We start from the raw sequence: 17749 nt of genomic DNA, 5'->3' as shown, positions 1-17749 counted from the left end.
GCAGCATACCACTAAGTTTTGGAGTTCATAGCTTCCTCGTAACTCGGTGGCGGCGCTTCGTATTCGGGCGCAGCACCGGCACCGCTGGTCTGTACCGGAGGGCGATGTATTGGTGAGGCGGCGGCAGCTGACGAGGAAGAAGCAGCAGCATCGTTTGTAGTAGAAGCACCATTCGCAGTCGGCCTAGACGACGACTGCCTCGGTGGCAAAGCTGGTGCGATCTCGGCATGTCCTGTCGCCTCTGGAGCCGCATGGGCTTGGACCTCGGGGTTCACCCTGCCAGAGTAGACATCGATCTTGGAAAACGTCAGAGGTAGAAACAGCGCCTGCGGCTGCACATCTCGCGGTAGCGTCTCGCGCAGTCCCCAGCTGACACCCAGCTTGAGCTCCAAACTAAAAGTCCTGCTGAGGTTGCACGTCGTAAAAGCCGGCGTCATGCCCGCCTGCCCAAGACCGCTGGGAATCACGTCATTGAGAAACAATGATGCCGGCAGCGTTATCTCCGACCCGACGGGTCCTTCGGGGTCGATGACGGGGACCTTGAGGTTTGACTTGGATATGATGACCCATCTCGACGTCTCGATGTTGTTGAGCTCGTTGCACCGAACCTTGGTCGTCCCGATGAGCTCAACATGCAAACTCGTCAGAAACACATGCTCCCCCCTGCTGGGTGCGAGCTTTTTGCCCATCAGCCTCAACGGCAGCGGTTTGCCCATCGTCAGCACGCTCGGGTATGGCAACCTCGCCGACATTTCCACCGACGGCGCCAACCCCCTCTGCAGCTGCCCATCGGCGCCATTCGGGCCCAGCGAACTGGGTGTCGCATTTGCAGCACCGTTGCTACCTCCACCCTCGTCCGCAGAAGAACCCTTTGTGAAGAATGGGTTGTTTGATGATTTCTCGTCCTTCTTCCCAAACCCAGACCCAAAGAAGCTCTTCTTCTTCTTGTCGCCAGCCTCGTTGGCAGCCGACGCGCTGGCCGGCGACCTCGGCCGAAACGCAAACGGCCTCCTGGCGTACGCCTCCTGGCCCGTCGGCGGCAGCCGGGGCGGCTCGAGCGGCATGAGGCGAAAGTCGATCTTGTACCGCCAGTTCTCCTTGAGCAGGCCCGGGCGCTGTATCGTGACCTTGACGTAGTACCCGACCTCTGCCTGGTGCGGGAGTCCCGTAAAAGTCGGCGGCAGCTGCTTGTTGACGTGCGCGTACAGCAGCTGCCTGCTCCCGTCCATGACCCTGATGCCACCTATGCCGAACAGGTTCGCGCCGTCAGTGAACCCACCGGGGCCTCCGATGCCGCCGATCTGCGCCATGGCGCGTGGGTCGCCGCACATGTTGTTCATCGGTATCTTGAAGCGGAAGGGGAAGGAATGCGGACCGGGGTTCAGCCACACGGGGCCCGCACCATGGGCCGGAGTATCCGGTCCCGGAAATACCTGCTGCACCTTGTACAACACCTTGTGGTTCTCGTGCATGACCTGGCCGGGAGCCGAGATTCCGCCGGGTAGTCTACCCGGGCGCGCACCACGGGCGCCGGGGTAGGCACTGCCCGGATAGGTCGGGTCCATGGTCGGGACGGCCAGGGCGGTGCGCGATTCGCCCTCGAGCTTGACCACCACGGCGCCGACCTGCTCCGCGCGGTTAAGGTTCAGAAGCACCCGCCCGGAGATGGTGTCAAGATTGGAGTAGTACTCGGGCGGACCATTGTCCAGGACGATGCGGATTGACATTTTTTTTTTTCCTTCCCTCGTTACTTTTTGCTGCCGACAGCAGCGTCCCCCGAATGGAACAAAAAAAATAATCCGTATAAGCTCCTCCTTTGGGCACCTGTCGGGAACTGGAGGCCTTTTCGGGTGCACAACACCCGATTGAAAGTGGTGGGCCTTGAACCCAGCACAAGAAGTGCTAATCGTACTGCGACTGGCTGCAGCTGCCTGGTGTATGTGGGTGGCGTGTTCGGAATTGCTCGCCCGATTCCAACGTGTTGAACGAAGAGGTAGAGCCGCAAAAGTCTAGGTAATTTTGTGTCAAAGCACACGTGAATTGATACTATAGTTAGGCCAAAGTACCATAAACTTGATTGATGATGTCGTCAATCGCCCACAGTTAGGCTTTGGTGGGGTAAATGCGGCTAGCTAACTTTCAACTTTTTCCATTGGGTGTCAAAGAGCCAAAAAAAAGCCAGGCGGTTCCAGAAATTGCTTTTTCCGCATCGAAAATTGTCCAAGATGGGCGAGCCAATTGGGGGGCTGGGCGGACTGGGTTGGGTTAACTACCTACCTAGTGACATCGGGGCAGGTCATAAGTAGGTACGCAACACTGCTCAGATTTTGCTTCCATGGATACGTTGCTTGCCAGCACTAGCGCCCATCGTAGATTCCCAAGCCCAGATTCTGGGATGGAAGTGGGCTTCTTTTTCTTCTTCTTTTTGTCAAGAGAAAAAAAGGACATAAATGCGTAAAACCACGCAATCAAAAACACGCATCAAGGCTGTGCATGGATAAAAGCACAAATTGTAATCAGAACAAAACAGAGGCCGCCAGAGATGGCAATTCTGGTCCTCATGAAGTGCTGCGTACGCACGCGTGCGTAATATTCGCCTTGCTCAGCCTCAACCTCCTTGCCGTACCGTACTTGGCTTGGTGTGACGGCGGCCCCAGTTTTTAGTTGGAGATATTGATGACCAACCAGAGGAGCTTAATTTGCCATGCGATACCTTAGGTGCAATGCATATCGGAACACATGCTTTGATGAATGAGAGACCGAGATGCGACTGTTTTAGTTCGGTAACTAGGTACACAACCCAACGGCCTCGGTCCCGGCTTCCTTAGAGGTGCGCTGAACATGGCAGGCTGTGTGGGGTGCTGCAATCCATGATCTCCGAGCTTTATGCGTTGTTCATCTGAACTTTAATTATTACACTTACATACCTACCTTACCTTACCTACCTCCCTTGGTACCTACCTGGTAAGTCCCTACCCAACATCCCACTCGTGTAAATTCCTTTTTTAGGATACTAACAACAGTGCGTCTATACAGCGAGCGCCACATAAATCGAACGAGAGTAGTCCAAAGACTTGACGCATACGTTTGATATTAAGGGATGATCATGTGGAATGTGTAATAATTGCATTTGGGTTACTCTCCGAATATTTAACCTCAATAGCGGCAACCAAAAACAAATCTGTGCTTAAAATTCCTGCTGTTTATAATGCTTGGGTAAAAATGCTCCTAGACCCCATTTTGTTAACAGTCCAAAGCCCCCTATTGAAATGTACCTTGTGTAAGGTACCTGCTTCCCCAGGTACCGAGGCCAGGTACCAGTACCTCTTAACCCCCGCACCAAAGGGAGATCAAATTAAATAACAACGACCAAAAGTAAACCGATAAATAAGATATCGCGCACCAGTACTGCGGAAATTGTACGGCCAAAAAGTATGGGTATATGGTGCCAAGAAAGCTAAAAGAGCAAGGGGGAAAAAAGAAAAAAATAAAGAAAGCAAATGCCACGAAATGCTCCAAACTCCTAATAATGCAAATCTCGGGTATCAAAGTCGCCAAATATGGTGGTCATCGTCCGTCATAAGGGTGTGTTTCGACAAGGCTCCTAATCTTCATCGAGGAGATCTATTACTTCGTGGTGCGACCTGCGCGACCCGTGAGGCGTCGAATGTCGTCTGTTTGCATTCGGGACTGGCACGTTCGTTGCGCCAGCCCCCGTGCCATTAACTGCCTCGCGCTTGCCGACAAGCTCCACTTCATCTTCCTCGTCGTCATCGTCGTCTTCCGTTATTGGCTTCCAAGAGTTATCCGGAAATATAACTAAGGTCTTGGTGTTGTGAAGGTTACCTTCAGATTCGATTTTACGGCGTACCTCTACCAGGAACTCATCGATTCGTAAACTCTGCGGCCTGGCGTCTCCGTTGCAGATGGGACATTTCCAATGATCGACTATTGAAAGCTTAGGACTGAAACAGTCGCAAGGATGAGCATGAGTTTGGCACTGAGGATGACTGTGAATCTGCGTGCGGGATTTCAGCCAAGTTTTGAGATCAAAACATTGAACATGAACGCAATTCGCGCCACGTACTGGGGTTTCCCAGATAGTTGCCATGAAGGGACACGTCAAATCCACCGTATATTCTGCCCTGACTTCCATCTGGACGTCGTCATCATGCTCGGTGCTTGACCATCCTGCCTTGCGTTGTATGTCTTCAAGCGTAGCTTTACGGTCAAGGACTTGATTCGCATAAACGTCGGCGATTATTCTAGAGAAACTGCGTGTCTCTATCCACTCCACGGCCAGAAACTGTCGATACCCAGGATCTTTATGTTGGTAATCGACGCTAACAGTAAGCTTGTTTATCCCTTCTGAAACCATGTCTGTAATCTCTGCGGGGAGGTCTTTAGAGTTTTGAGGCGCTCGTCTTGGTTTCACGCCCTTCCTCGTTCTTCCCTCGTCGGCAAAGAGGGAGATAAAGATATGTCGAGGCCATGACGTAGCGAAAGTAACCCAGTCTGGCTCAGTCGGCGTGCCCGCCGACTCCTTGATCCGGCAGCAACGCAGACGCAAGCGAACTGAGCCCTCAAAATGCTCCGCCACCGGGAGTTGGGGAATGTCGCTGGGGCACATATCACTTCTGGAGAGCAAATTAATATCGTCAACATTAAAGCTGAAGTCGTATGCTTTCGTCGATGGTGAAATGTCGGACGGCGGCACGGCGAAGCCGCTGACGAACTGAAAATACTTTTGCTCGTCTGCATTTTGCGGCTTAGAAAGCGCTCGAACATGCCTTATAGGACTTCGCAAGTTCATCTGATGTAAACCGAGACTGTAGGCCACCACGTCGTTGGGGGCTCTGGCGTGGTGTCTCGTGGGAATGACGTCTCTTCTTGGTGGGAAAAATGACACAGAATTTACGCTCTGGCTGTTGCGATGACGGATTTGTGGATTCGGCCGTATCATACTGGGCTGGATCGGAAAAGGACCGGGAGGAGGCGTAGCAACACCAGACGCAACCAAAGTCTGCGCCTGAGGTTGTTGCGGATATTGCCACTGTGGGTTGGGGTGCTGCGAGTAGCCCAGAGTGACCTCGTTAAGGTGCTGAGCATACTGGTTCCCTCGATGGTAGGGTTGGTCCGTTCCTTGGTGCAAGTAGTGCGATGCGTTGCTCGCAGGTTGCTGCCCAAATGGCAATGATTGTTCATGTGCTTGATTCTGCAACAATAAACCGCTAGGGCCTCGGGTATATATTCGATTGGGTGTGTTGGAAGGGTATATCGGATTGTTTGCACGGATAGCTGCGTAATTTTCCTGTATTATGGGGGAGGATAGTATAGGCTGCTGCTGAGTTGGTGCAACGGGGCCTTGACTGACTAGTGCAGGCAACGGTGTCGGTTGCGCCGTGGACGACAAAGGCTGAGGGGTGAATGATGCAGCTTGTTGCACGAAAGACAGAGACGACCGGGTTGCACCAGATGCCGCAGGCGCAGGCAAATTTGCAGCCATTACCAGTTGAACATATCTCTCCACAAGCGCCCTATTCTCATCCTCAAATAGTTGCCAGTCTGATGGCGTTCTCTGCTGCATGTGCTGCGTCAGCCGCTTCATATATGCCGCGTTGGCAGCTTGCTGGTCGTGGGCAAACAGAGCCTCAATCTCCTGTACGTGAGGTCCATTGTCCATGACTTGCAAACTTCTCCTCGCACGCACGAAGACTAAAGACTGAAGTCCGGGCGAATTACAGCCCAAGACGTAGATTAGTTCGTTGACAAGCGGCGGCCGCCTCCGTTGTACGATCAAGTTCATCATAGCATCCCAGTTGCAAGCCAAGCGAGTGAGGCATGGGCCTAGAGCTTCCTGGCTGTTGGGTAGAACATCCAGCGGGAAGTTGATGAAGAAGTTAAGTGCTGGTCGTGAGACAAACTGGTTAGACGCCAGGATGTCACACGCAGCTCTGAATGCCCTGTCAATGGTTTTCTTGTCGATTGCAGACATAGCCGTGTACACCACGGATGGATCGCAGAACCATCTGCAGTAAACCTGGTGAATCTGCAGATAAACATAGTCGTGTGTACGACAAGCTTGTTCCAGCAAGTGCAGCCTTTGACGGTCAATGCTGTTTGGGTTCGCGTTGTGAGGGGTCATGCCGTCACGGTAGTTTGTGAGCAGAGTTGCCCAGGTTGCGAATGGCGTGCTGCCCTTATAATCAGTTTACGATTCTAAAGAATCTAGGGCTGGGGGATATAAGCTTACTCAAGCCGCTGTCTTTTTGCATTATGGGATCCGGGCTGCACTGAAACGTGTGCGGACTGAGGAGACTGGGCCGGAGTGTTAGGTCCGAGAGTAGGTTGAGTATGCAATGTACTGGCACCTGAGGTTGCAGGAATACCAGGTACATTATTGCTGAGTCCATTTTGATGATATTGGGATCGCAAATCCGACGAGTTACGAATAGATGCAGTTGGCGAGGATTCATGAGAGACATGTCGAGTGTTGCTTTGTGGGACCCGCTGAGTACGGCTGCTGTTGACAGATGCGAAGCAGCTATCTGGGGCGCCGTTTGTTGGTATGTGAACTGAGTATCCGGTGCCAATATCGTGTAGGGGTCTCTCCATGACGTGTGGTACGGCCTGGGTATCGATTGATAGAACTGGCACTTGTCGCGGCGAATTTGGACTGTCGGACGGGTTCGCCCCAGAGGCCGGGCTAGGTTCGTCACTTTGCGCGGGAGAGGGAAGAGCGTTGGAGGATCTAGCAACAGACGGCTCCGCATGTTAGCAAAAACAAAACAAAAAAAAAGCCATAGATTACAGCTTCAAGAAGAGCAGGTCGCGCGGCGACGCGTCCAAGTATGTGAGAATCAGATGGATATCCGAGTTCAAAAGCGCTGGACAGTACGTCTCCGTCGGGCCAAGCCAGCTTAACTTCAACCTACACATTAGGTACCGTGAGAGGAGGTCGCGGAAGCGAGTGCATCGATCGTGCTGGTGCACATGCCGTGGTGGTTCCGTGCAGGTTCGGAGGCGTGGTTGTCGAGTTCGACTGGCGGGAACGTTTCATACCAGCCTGTCGAGGGGTTGTGTATTCGTCCGCGTTGTCGCGATCGGTAGTCATCCATGCTGGGCGCCGCCCTCCTAAACGACTGTTCAGCAACTGGTTAGCAGCTGCGACGTCGGCCGGCCCTTGAGGCTGCCGCGTCATGCTGAATGGGATCCTCGGAGTGCTCGCAAAACTGGTTGTTGCTGAGGACGATGGTGAAACTCGAATTGTTTTTTTTCTCTTTTTTCTTTGCCTGGTGGTACCTGGCGGGACTCGTTTGCTGCAGCGGCTCTTTCGTTGGCGGCGTCGTACCGCCTCCACACTCCGGTAACGCTAGTACAAAGTGGGGATGAAGGATCGACGGTTGGGTTATGGAAAGAGCATAAGCACCACCAGGTAAGCAGAATTGCGCTTCAATCACGACTTTCCATACCTATTGTTGTTTAGGTGCCGATCAATCTACTCGGAGTAGAGTCAGTGAAAAGTATTAGATGGAAAGAAAAATAAGGTGGACAGAAAGAGAATCAAGATATAACAATTGTTTCGGCTCAAACGTTCGCATGTTGGGCTGAAAAGCAATTCTCCTTGTAGATCATGTGGATCCGTCGCGAGCGGAAGGGAGGTAGGTAGTTGAAAACGTCGCATAACCAGTCAGTCTACCTTGCCGGCAACAAACGTAAGGCAGCCAAACCCCAGGCTGTGTCATCCGAGAAAGGCTTAAGGAAACGATCCCTTGCATGGAATTTAGGAAGGCGTGCTTTCGTTCGCAAGTTTCTGGGAAAGTGCTACCTGTTCCATTCCACGGATCTGCAGAAAGATGCCATTTCTCTATTCAGTTTTTCCCAGATTCGGCCAAAGACCAAACAGGTAGGTAGGTAGATACCTAACTCCTTTAGTTAGTACCTGCCTATTTGCAAGGTGTCTCTGAGATGCTTCATGAGTCTTCTTGGTTTAGGTGTACTTTTCTGCAATTTCAAATCTCTTGATACATCACGTCCGATGTGCAAATGCGCATACCGAGTTAGCCGCCATGTAACAACCTAACCTACCTTAGTTACCTGCTGAAGTATGTGTGAGGCTTACGAAGTAGGTAGGTAGGTAGTTATGGAGGGCATATCCTTAGCTGTTTATAATATCCTCCCTACATTTGCGCTCATATTCCCGAGTTGTTAGTAAGCTTTCTGACCTTACCAAAATAACTTTGCCTTCTCGACTATTTTGGAGGACTCTACTACTTTAAGTATCATGGCATCGTATTAAATCTTCTCGAGCAAACAACACCCGAATTTCAGGGTACCAACCGCTTATCATTGTGGAGACAAGTATGTAGGTAGAACTCTGCTGGTAATTACCTAGGTACAGTCCCATTGTGGAAAGTTTTCGCTTTTTTCCCCCTCACCTTAGGTACGCTTCCCTTGCATTGAGGGGTAAACAGAAGTACACCTGGCCTTCATTTATAACTGAAAATACCAAAATTTTATACCCCCATTCTTTGTCACTTTCGGATGATTAACGTTGCGGTTTCGGCGAAAATGACAGTAAATGTGATATGTCTGACTGAACAAATAAAAGAACGCCACGGCCCCATGTAGCACAACGGTGAAAATGGCAAACGGGGCCTTATCCCCGATGCTTGTTTGTGCAATGTGGCTGCATGCAGCACATATCCAACCAATAACAGCGGTCTAGGACGCGCCAGAAGCTGAAAGCACATCACCAGGACCAAGAAGCAAACAGCCATGGCAAACGAGAGGCATCAAGCCAATTCGGAATAACAAAAAGCCGAAATCAAGCCATTACTATGTATAGCAAAAAGCCAAGATCAACCCATTTTCTGCTTCGATCGCAAACCAACAAATCATGGCTGGGGATTGTTTTAGTTATTGTAAAAAATATATATATGAGAATCAGGGTCTAACTTATTTAGTTTATAATGTAGGCTTATAAATAGAACCGCGAGTGATCAACATGTTGCTAAGCAACTAGTTCGGACTAACTTTGCACCCCAGCGTTAAAGATCCAAATAGAGTGCTGACCTACCCGTCCGGAGGGAACCTAGAGTATCAATTCGCATCTATCCATCCGGCTCGAACCCAAGGTATCTCTCGCTCGAAGAGGGCAATTGAGTTTGATGCAAAGCGAGCACGCAAGAAATTTTACCGCGACATAACAACTTCGGATACCACCGATAACAAGGAATACCTAGGTTTCCAAACAAGCAATTATTAAAACGAAAAGTTCTTATCGTGTTGACGCTGATAAACTTGGTTCCAGATTTTATAATCTACGTCCAAATAGTCAAATACTCACAAGGTCACGAGGACGAGAAGAAGGACTGAGTAAGAACTCTGCGTAGGGAAGAGAATGAGAAAAGAAATGAGGGGGAAGAAAAATGAAGAAACCCCCCCTTATGGAAGACTCCAGAATGACGAAACCGGAATTTGATGATCTGGCGATGACATGGTATTTTGGAGTGGGCAGATTATAATTCCGAATGATCGAAGCATGGAAAAATTCCGCGCAAACTCGAAGGATGGCAAAAAAAAAAAAAAAAAACTGACTCGATGCTCCGCGCTCTACTATGGTACCTTGGGTACGTACTGTTGGTTCAATGCTGCGTCCAACCTTGACGCAGCCCCGTCTGTTCGCCCAACTTCTGCTGACAGGATGGTTCCTTGTCGTCTAGCGCCCAGAGCCACAAACCATTCGCTAGACCTGACAGGAAAAAAGTTAATTCTTGACATTCGGGACTGGATGGGATGTAATGGAGGTGCTCGGTCTACTGTCAGCGCGGAGATTGCGGGAGCTTGTCTACGTGTCTGTCGTACGAGTCCGGGCCTCAGCTAATTCCGTAGTCGCGAATGCACACCGTATAATTATTATTATTCTTTTCTTCTTCTTCTTCATCTTCTTCTTTATCTTCTGTCCTGCTCACCCTCTTTTGAGCCTACTGCAGGATCGAGATTGATTCCTGCGGGGCCGCCACGTGAATCTGGGAATAGGGGACCCGCATTACTGTGGGTTTTCTTGGTGCTTCCGACTGCTTCCTGAGAATCCTGACGTTGTATTCTTCAACATGTCCCCTTTGGGTGATCTTCACTTTGACAGAAAAAATGTCACCTTGCGCAAACGAGTGGATAAGTATGAAGTAGTAATTCCATGATGACTTGACTCCTTCCGGGGATCTCCGTCGCCTCTTCTCTTTCCAAATCGAGTCGCGTATTAACCAAGCTTGCCAAGTCCTTGGTTCTACTGAACCTCTGCGCAGGAACAATACTTGCATTGCTACTGTACATCGTCACATCAATTTGGGTTGTTTTCCGCACCGGTAGCTGTGGATTCTATCCAGAACTCTCGTCTCCGCTCCGTTGGAATTTGTAAAGCTACCGCCAACCCCGAAAAAGTTCCCTCGGCAGTACGACTCGATATAGACATGCCCATGCTTGCGGGTCTAGCAAGGCATGACGTCGGCACTTTTTTTTGCATGCAGCAGCACAGTATCTGACCCCCTCTTTTCACTTTGGGCTCGGGCGTTCTTTCATCCCATTACAAATGCTAAAGAGCTATCGGGTCGGACGATGGGGTATATAATGACCGCTTGGTCACCCGTTGGAGGGTTGTGGAAGAATAGTTCCGAAGCATCAATCCTTGGGATATTCAATCAAGCCTCGAAAGACTTCAACCCGAAAGCATAACACATCAAACCAACTTCACAAAATGGCTGGTACCGACTACAAGTTTGAGGGCTGGCTGGGTGACTCGCCCGAGTCTGTCAACGGCAAGATGCGTTGGGGAGAGTTTGAGCCCAAGAAGTGGACGGAGGACGACGTCGACATCAAGATCACACACTGCGGTATCTGTGGTTCGGATCTGCACACACTCTCATCTGGCTGGGGTCCCACACCTTACCGTATGTTATCCTGTTGAGAAAGCGGAACAAACCATCTTGCAACAACCTTTTTGCTAACATCCGATTCCTCACTCTATATAGCCTGCTGTGTCGGCCACGAGATCGTCGGCCGCGCTGTTCGCGTCGGCAACAACGTCAAGGACATCAAGGTCGGCGACCGGGTCGGTGTCGGTGCCCAGGCCCGCAGCTGCATGCGCTCGGACTGCCCCGAGTGCTCCATCGGCCGCGAGAACTACTGCTCGACCAAGGGCCAGAGCGTACATACATACGGCGGTGTCTACCCTGGCGATGAGGGCAAGTCGTACGGCGGCTATGCCACCTACAACCGCACCAACGCCAATTTCTGCATCAAGATACCCGACGGCATTCCCTCAGAGTATGCCGCGCCCCTCATGTGCGGCGGCGTGACCGTCTGGACCCCGCTCAAGGACAACAAGTGCGGACCGGGCAAGAACGTCGGCATCGTCGGCGTTGGCGGCCTGGGTCACTTTGCCGTCCTTTTCGCCAAGGCCATGGGCGCAGACAAGGTCGTGGGAGTGTCGAGGCGCGAGTCCAAGCGTAAGGAGGTCATGTCCCTGGGAGCCGACGACTACATCGCGACCGAGGACGAGAAGGACTGGGAGAAGCACCACCGCCGTAGCCTGGACCTCATCATCTGCACCGTCTCGCACACGGGCATGCCGCTCGACAAGTACCTGATGCTGCTCAAGCCCAACGGCATCCTGATCAACGTCGGCGTCCCCGAGGGTGGCGAGCTGCCCAACATCAACGCCTTCACCCTCATCGCCAATGCCGTCAGCGTCGGCGGCAGCCTGATCGGCAGCCCCCGCGAGATCCGCGAGATGCTCGAGTTCGTCGCCGAGCACGACATCAAGCCCTTGGTCGAGACGAGGCCGATGAAGGATGCCAACCAGGCCATTCTCGACATGGAGGCCGGGAAGGCCAGGTACCGTTATGTGCTGGTCAATGAGGAGAACCAGTAAACTGGCAAGTTGATTTTTCTGACGGAGCAATGACATGAGCAATGATATTTTTGCATTTTATTTCCCCTATGATATTGGGTTAGTCGTGGGAAGCGATAAAAATCGACACAGTCTCGCAGCGGCTGTATTATGGTGTTTGGTATAGACTTTGGGGGGGGGCGTTTGAGAATAGTGTATAGAGTCGAGTCGGAATTAATCGAATGTTAAAATAATGACGCGTCGTTCCCGAGGTTTTAAGTGTGTGTGCAAGATTCATGAGTAGATGGCCTGCAAAAAGATGTGGAGGTAGTAATTTCCCGAAGTCAGGTTGCTTGACAGAGTAGCAATGCGACGAGTTCTCAACCGGAAGGTGGGAAAATACTAAAGTAAGTCTAAAACTCTAAGATAACGAAATCAGAGTCATATAATGTGCATACAAGCAAAAGTAGTCATGCCCAACGGCATTTTCCTGCAGTCCGGTCAGTGTTACTTACTTACTTGGCAGCCCAGACACTGCGATTACTCATGCTGAGGCTGTCTGTCCTTTCAAAATTATACTTTTGTGTCACCGTCAAGTTGGCTGCTTGGCAGAACCGACTCCGCCTTGGCGAACGACATTGGACATCAATCAAACTTGGCTTTAAATTGAACAAAAAGAATGACGGGGTAATCATCTATGAATAATTGAAAGGCTTGGCTTAGGGTTGCACACTGACTAGTTCATCGTTGTGCTTATGGAACAGTTTGTAGATGGCCTGATGGTCCTGGTCAGAAGAAACTGCTTCGGTAAAGCCTATTCCCACCTTACTGGATCTCTAGCGGATCGACAGGGAAATTTGTTTAAAGGGATGCGGGTAAACAGGGAAAAACACAGCGGTTCACATCGTTGGCCCACCACGGTTAGGTGTCGATCCGACCAATTCCGACGATTTTAAAACGTGGCTCGCATCAGATACTTGGCGGAAGCTTTTTTCCCATCTGCTTCTGCACACACTAAAAATTGGGAAGGAGAAACAAAGTCCCCATACTTTGGTTTCATTGTCTTTTTTTTTTATCCTTTGCTCATCAAGGGGCTTGGTGACATGGCCTGTAGGGATGTTAACTCCTTGTTTCTCTCGATGAGTCTCTACCCTTGTTCTCGTTTCCACTGTCATGTCCACCACGTCCAAAGATCCCTGAGCCGAAACGAGCTTATTTGGCAAACTCTACGCGATGACATCCTGGGCTCCTGGCACGGTTTTCTGTCAATCTTGTTGCTTTTTTGGGGAAGAATGACAGGTGAGGGTGAGTCCCTGCTATGATTCCCTCCCGGTCGTGCGGCCCGCTCATGATGGATTATCACCTTCGTACCTGGCCCCAAAGGCTAGGTACCTACTCCACGGGCCGCCTTGACTCCGAGTCCCCGTTCGCAATGCATTTCCCATAAAAGCGTACCTCGCCGTTTTCTGCGGCTCTGCTCAGACCTTTCATCCCATTCTCATCCAAAAGGCTATACATTCACTTCAACTCTTTTTTTTTTTATAATCTACTCTATTCTTCTTGTTGCCTGGTCGCATCGTCAGTGCCGGTCACTCGTTTCTCTTCTCTCCAGAACAAGGTCATTAGATAATATAGACAAAGCCAGCCAAAGAACATATTCACTCACCGAATATTTGAGCTCAAAGTCACAACGTTCGAAGGAAAGAAAAAGACAGTATATTAAGAACAAAACCAAAAAAAAGACAAAATGTTCGCCAAGCTCGCCGTTGTCTCTGCCCTCGTCGCGACCGTCATCGCGCACGGCAACCTCACCTCACCCCCTGCGCGTCTCACGGGCCCGGCCATGGTCAAGGCCTGTGGTCAGACGGGTGTGTCCGCTATTGAAGCCGACGGCACCATCCCCCTCGAGGATGTGGAGGTGACTGGCGCAAGCTGTATGTCCAACCCAGAGAAACAAAACATCATTTTCGATAGACACTACAATGGAGGCTAGATACTAACTAGAACTCTACTCCAGGCAACCTTTTCCTCTGCCGCGGCGCCGTGTTCGAGGACAACAAGAGCCGCCTGCAGACCTTCAAGGCTGGCCAGGTGATCCCGATGAAGGCCTCAATCCCCATTCCCCACGAGGGTCCCATGAACGTTTCAATCGTCGACACAAAGACCAACAAGGCCATCGGCCAGCCCCTGATCGTCTTTGACAGCTACGCCGACGAGAAGCTCGCCACGCTGCCCGCCAACAACACCGCCTTCTCCGTCACCATGCCTCAGCTCCCCGTCAACAAGTGCACGCAAGGCGGCGAGTGCGTCATGCAGTGGTTCTGGTTCGGTACAGCAGCCAAGCAGACGTATGAGAGCTGTGTCGACTTTGTCCAGGGTTGAGAAGGGAAAGGGGAAGAGGGATTTGTGGTTTCGCATCTTCGGCTATCGATTGATGCTTGATAATCACTTTCTCTATGCGGTCTGGGTTTCTGGCGCGGAATCTGCAATTAATAGATTTGTAGAAAGCAGAGCTTAACGCAAAGAATTCAGACTTTATTTTTTATTTTTTTTATCTTTGGAATTTTAATTTGCTGCTGCTTACTCTGGCTTGTTTAGGCATAGCTAATACTGACAGCAAGTGCTAAGAAATTCTTTCCTCGACGAGATGTGATTAAAGGCAACCGAGTTATTTTACCACGACAAACCTTTACACAAGGCAAAGGAGGTAGACAAATTGGGTATTAGGTGGTGTAGGTATCATAGAATTAAAGACTGTCGGTTCATCGACGGGCGCAAGTCATGAAAGATGCGCGCGCATGCATAAGTCCAGTTCGCAAAGGGAAAGGGAGCAAACTCAATGAATTGCGAGTGCGTGCATTTACTTGGAACCAGTTCGTCCCGTCGTGGATGTTGAGCGAGTTCTGAGCATTTACGCTTCGGCATGATATCTAGCGCAGTTGTCCAGTCTGCGCGCTGGATTTCTCTGCTCCGTATACCTTCACTTCTTCCTCGACCATGCACCCCCTTCCGGCGCACATCTTTCCCGAAGTGGCAGCCACAAAGCTACCTAAACATGTCCTCTGCGGCCAAGTCTCTTCTTGAGGATAAGCAGCCCTTATCAGATGGTTCACATCTCCCCTCGAGCTCCGGGAGATGCTATGCCATCCATGACACTCTCTAACAGTGACAGATCGGATTTTATCGAGGAACTGGCGGAGATTTCCAAGGTTGGTAAGCGGAAATACGTGTACAGGGAGGATTTAAAAAGAGCCGGGACAATAACAATCCACAAACGACTTGCAGAATTAAGGCCTTCCAAAATCCGAGGCCATTCAAGTCTCCCTCTAAATCTTCGAACGGATCAAGCGTCAAAACATGTTTCATAGGTGAAAGCTACCTTGCCTATCTACCTACATACCCATGCACTTATCTAACTATATATCTGCTTTAATATCTCACTACCTTACATTGCCCAATTCCCCGTTGTATATTCAACGTCAACTAATTCTTAAACCGGTAACCCTTTCTGCCAATTCTTCCGTCGTCATCCGCTCCACGGCAAGCAACTGTATAATCCCGCTGATTATACTCTCCAACTCGTCCGCAAGATTCAGCGTTTCCGAGACCTCTCCAACAAAGGCAAGCCACTTTTCCATGGCCATTCTGGCTTGCGAGCCCTCATAACGTGCATCGGCGATCCGCCACGTTCTGTGAGCCCTGCAGCCTTCCGGCAGGGGAATCTTACCGGCAAGGAAGAGAATCACCACGCCGAGCGCGAAAACATCCCCCGGCGCGCCTCGACTCGACGGTTGGGCCAAGTACTCCTGCGGCACGTACCAGGGAGAACCTGCCGTGTACAAACCCGAACTCCTCCCGGTGATCTCTGTTGAGAGGCCAAAGTCGATGAGGACGGCGCCGCGAGTCGGAGAATAAAGAATATTGTCCGGCTTGATGTCGTTGTGCACGATCTTTTGACGATGAATGTAGGAGAGGGCAGTCGACATGTCACGCAATACCTTTGTCGCGTTGGTTCTAGTTAAGGTGCAGTATGGGCCTGCCGCGTTCGGCTGTATGTAGTGCACCAGACTCGGTGCCTCCACATGCTCCATGTAGAGGGTAAAGAGTCTGGAGTCGGCGTCGAACAGACGAACTACCGATGGCTGTCACAAACCAGCCAAGCCACGATGGAAGAGGATCGAAAAGGATAGTTAGTAAAGGTGCTGAAGGCTGATATATATGTCTGATATATCTGTGAGAGATGTGAGAGAAGGGGGAGGGACAATACATACCTGCTCGGACAGTCTCAAATGGTTTTTCACTTCCTGTACCCAAACATAGCCTGAGCGGTGAATGGCTTTCGCTATCTTGCCAGAACCTCCCTCTTCTACGGAGCCCGAAGGCGAGCGGATAACCTTGACGACTGCTGCTCCGTTGTTCTCTGGAAAAGAAGAGTGTTGGCCGCTAAAGACATGACAGTTCGCTCTCATTGCGATCTCTTTGTCGTATGTGACCGTGTAATCCTCACCAGCCGGGCCAATAACTCTGGCCTTGTCTCCAGCGTGGAGATATTGCATTGGATGCACGTTTATGGGCAAGAGGTCCCGCCTGGCACTCGTAGCCGAAGCCGAAGCCGAAGGTCCCATTACCGCTGGATGACCACGGGCTTGATGCAAAGCCCGAATAGGGGCGGGCTGGAAAACAATAGTTGCGTTATCCTTGCTTCCAAGCTCCCTCAGCTTGCCCTTCTTGGCTGGGCCCGGGTCCTCGGTCTGGGAGAGGTCATGTTGTCTCTTTGCCCCTTGCGACAGCATCTTCGCAGTACGTGACTCTTGCGAGTTGGTCAAGACTGAGATACCGCTGCGTGCCAAGACGGAAAACTCGAGAACTTGTTGCCCAGAGGCTGCATGGATAGCCCAAGGCCCAGCTTCTAGGAGCTCGTAACCGTACGGCCCAGTTTCGATGGACCGTACTGATTGAGTACTAAACGCCGCTTGGCCCTCAAGCCCTTCTTTTGTTGGTAGGTTCCTGGGAAGCATTTTGAGTGTGACCGGGTTGTCGTCTACGTTCTTGATAGCTATGCGATCGGCGGCCGGGTCGAACACCAGTGTGCAATGCAGCAGCTGCGCTGGACTTTCCGCCGCTGGGACGCGCTGGCCAACCTGGGCCGATGGCACGTAGGCTGACGCTTGGATCGTTAAACCGACGTTTTCCTTGGACTGTGTGAGGAACAGTTTTTGGTAGGACAATGCACCAGGCAGTGCGGTGCCACCGGCTTTGGCAGCAACGTCGAACACGGCCCGCCGGTACCGAGCTTTGGCGTCAACTCCCGATTCAATGTGGCCCAATGGATGAAGACGGACTGTCACCGCTTGACTAGGTGAAGCCCCCAAAATAATGCGCACATTTGGTGCCACCTCAGCCTCATCCTCCCCTTCCTCCTATGAAGCCGGACTGGCGGCATCTTTCTCACTATAGCGTCGAATAAGTTCGCTTGAGCTGAACGGATTGGTGGAGCCAGACGGGGCTTCGGGTGAGGCGAGACGGACTCCATGCTCCTCCAACATTCGCGCAAATTCGGTTAATGGGATCGGCTCGGTGGTGCTGCCGGAAGCATTTGCCCCGTCATCAACATTACTATCCATAATATTACGTTATTTGAACACAACTTATGTAATTAAAACAAATTTGCAAATGCAGAAAAAGTTGGAGAGGGGCAGTAAAAAACCAAAGGTTCGATGAATTAAAAGCGTGAAAAGAAAAAAAGAAAAAAAAAAGTTTTAACAACAGTTGAAGAGATGAGAAAAATATATGAAGCAAGACCTTGATAAAGGGTACGAGATATGAGCAAAAGGCGGGGGGGGGGGGGGGGGGGGGGGG

General features: G+C 51.0%; 5 protein-coding genes across 5 annotated transcripts; 2 read left to right on the top strand and 3 right to left on the bottom strand.

Moving 5' to 3' along the window:
- Nucleotides 1-11: 11 nt before the first annotated feature.
- On the bottom strand, nt 12-1727 carry PgNI_11832 (uncharacterized protein; the record flags this gene model as incomplete). Its single annotated transcript, XM_031131794.1, has 1 exon — nt 12-1727. One exon carries the CDS (start codon nt 1725-1727, stop codon nt 12-14), a length of 1716 nt encoding a protein of 571 aa, XP_030976548.1.
- A 1877-nt stretch (nt 1728-3604) lies between these two features.
- On the bottom strand, nt 3605-7201 carry PgNI_11831 (uncharacterized protein; the record flags this gene model as incomplete). Its single annotated transcript, XM_031131793.1, has 3 exons — nt 3605-6194; nt 6254-6751; nt 6936-7201. The coding sequence occupies 3 exons, from the start codon at nt 7199-7201 to the stop codon at nt 3605-3607; spliced, it is 3354 nt and encodes a 1117-aa protein (XP_030976511.1).
- Nucleotides 7202-10277: 3076 nt separating this feature from the next.
- Nucleotides 10278-12644, top strand: PgNI_11830 (uncharacterized protein). Its single transcript, XM_031131792.1, has 2 exons — nt 10278-10949; nt 11031-12644. The coding sequence occupies exons 1-2, from the start codon at nt 10757-10759 to the stop codon at nt 11930-11932; spliced, it is 1095 nt and encodes a 364-aa protein (XP_030976547.1). The 5' UTR covers nt 10278-10756; the 3' UTR covers nt 11933-12644.
- Nucleotides 12645-12917: 273 nt separating this feature from the next.
- Nucleotides 12918-14478, top strand: PgNI_11829 (uncharacterized protein). Its single transcript, XM_031131791.1, has 2 exons — nt 12918-13824; nt 13908-14478. Exons 1-2 carry the CDS (start codon nt 13638-13640, stop codon nt 14270-14272), a joined length of 552 nt encoding a protein of 183 aa, XP_030976386.1. The 5' UTR covers nt 12918-13637; the 3' UTR covers nt 14273-14478.
- Nucleotides 14479-15249: 771 nt separating this feature from the next.
- Nucleotides 15250-17506, bottom strand: PgNI_11828 (uncharacterized protein). The gene is made up of 3 exons (XM_031131790.1): nt 17343-17506; nt 16162-17303; nt 15250-16032 (listed from the first exon to the last, which is right to left on the bottom strand). Exons 1-3 carry the CDS (start codon nt 17434-17436, stop codon nt 15370-15372), a joined length of 1899 nt encoding a protein of 632 aa, XP_030976387.1. The 5' UTR covers nt 17437-17506; the 3' UTR covers nt 15250-15369.
- Nucleotides 17507-17749: the final 243 nt, after the last annotated feature.

Source organism: Pyricularia grisea, assembly GCF_004355905.1.
Source record: "Pyricularia grisea strain NI907 chromosome V map unlocalized Pyricularia_grisea_NI907_Scaffold_10, whole genome shotgun sequence".
Classification (NCBI taxonomy): domain Eukaryota; kingdom Fungi; phylum Ascomycota; class Sordariomycetes; order Magnaporthales; family Pyriculariaceae; genus Pyricularia; species Pyricularia grisea.
This window is presented reverse-complemented; position numbering and strand designations above follow the sequence as displayed.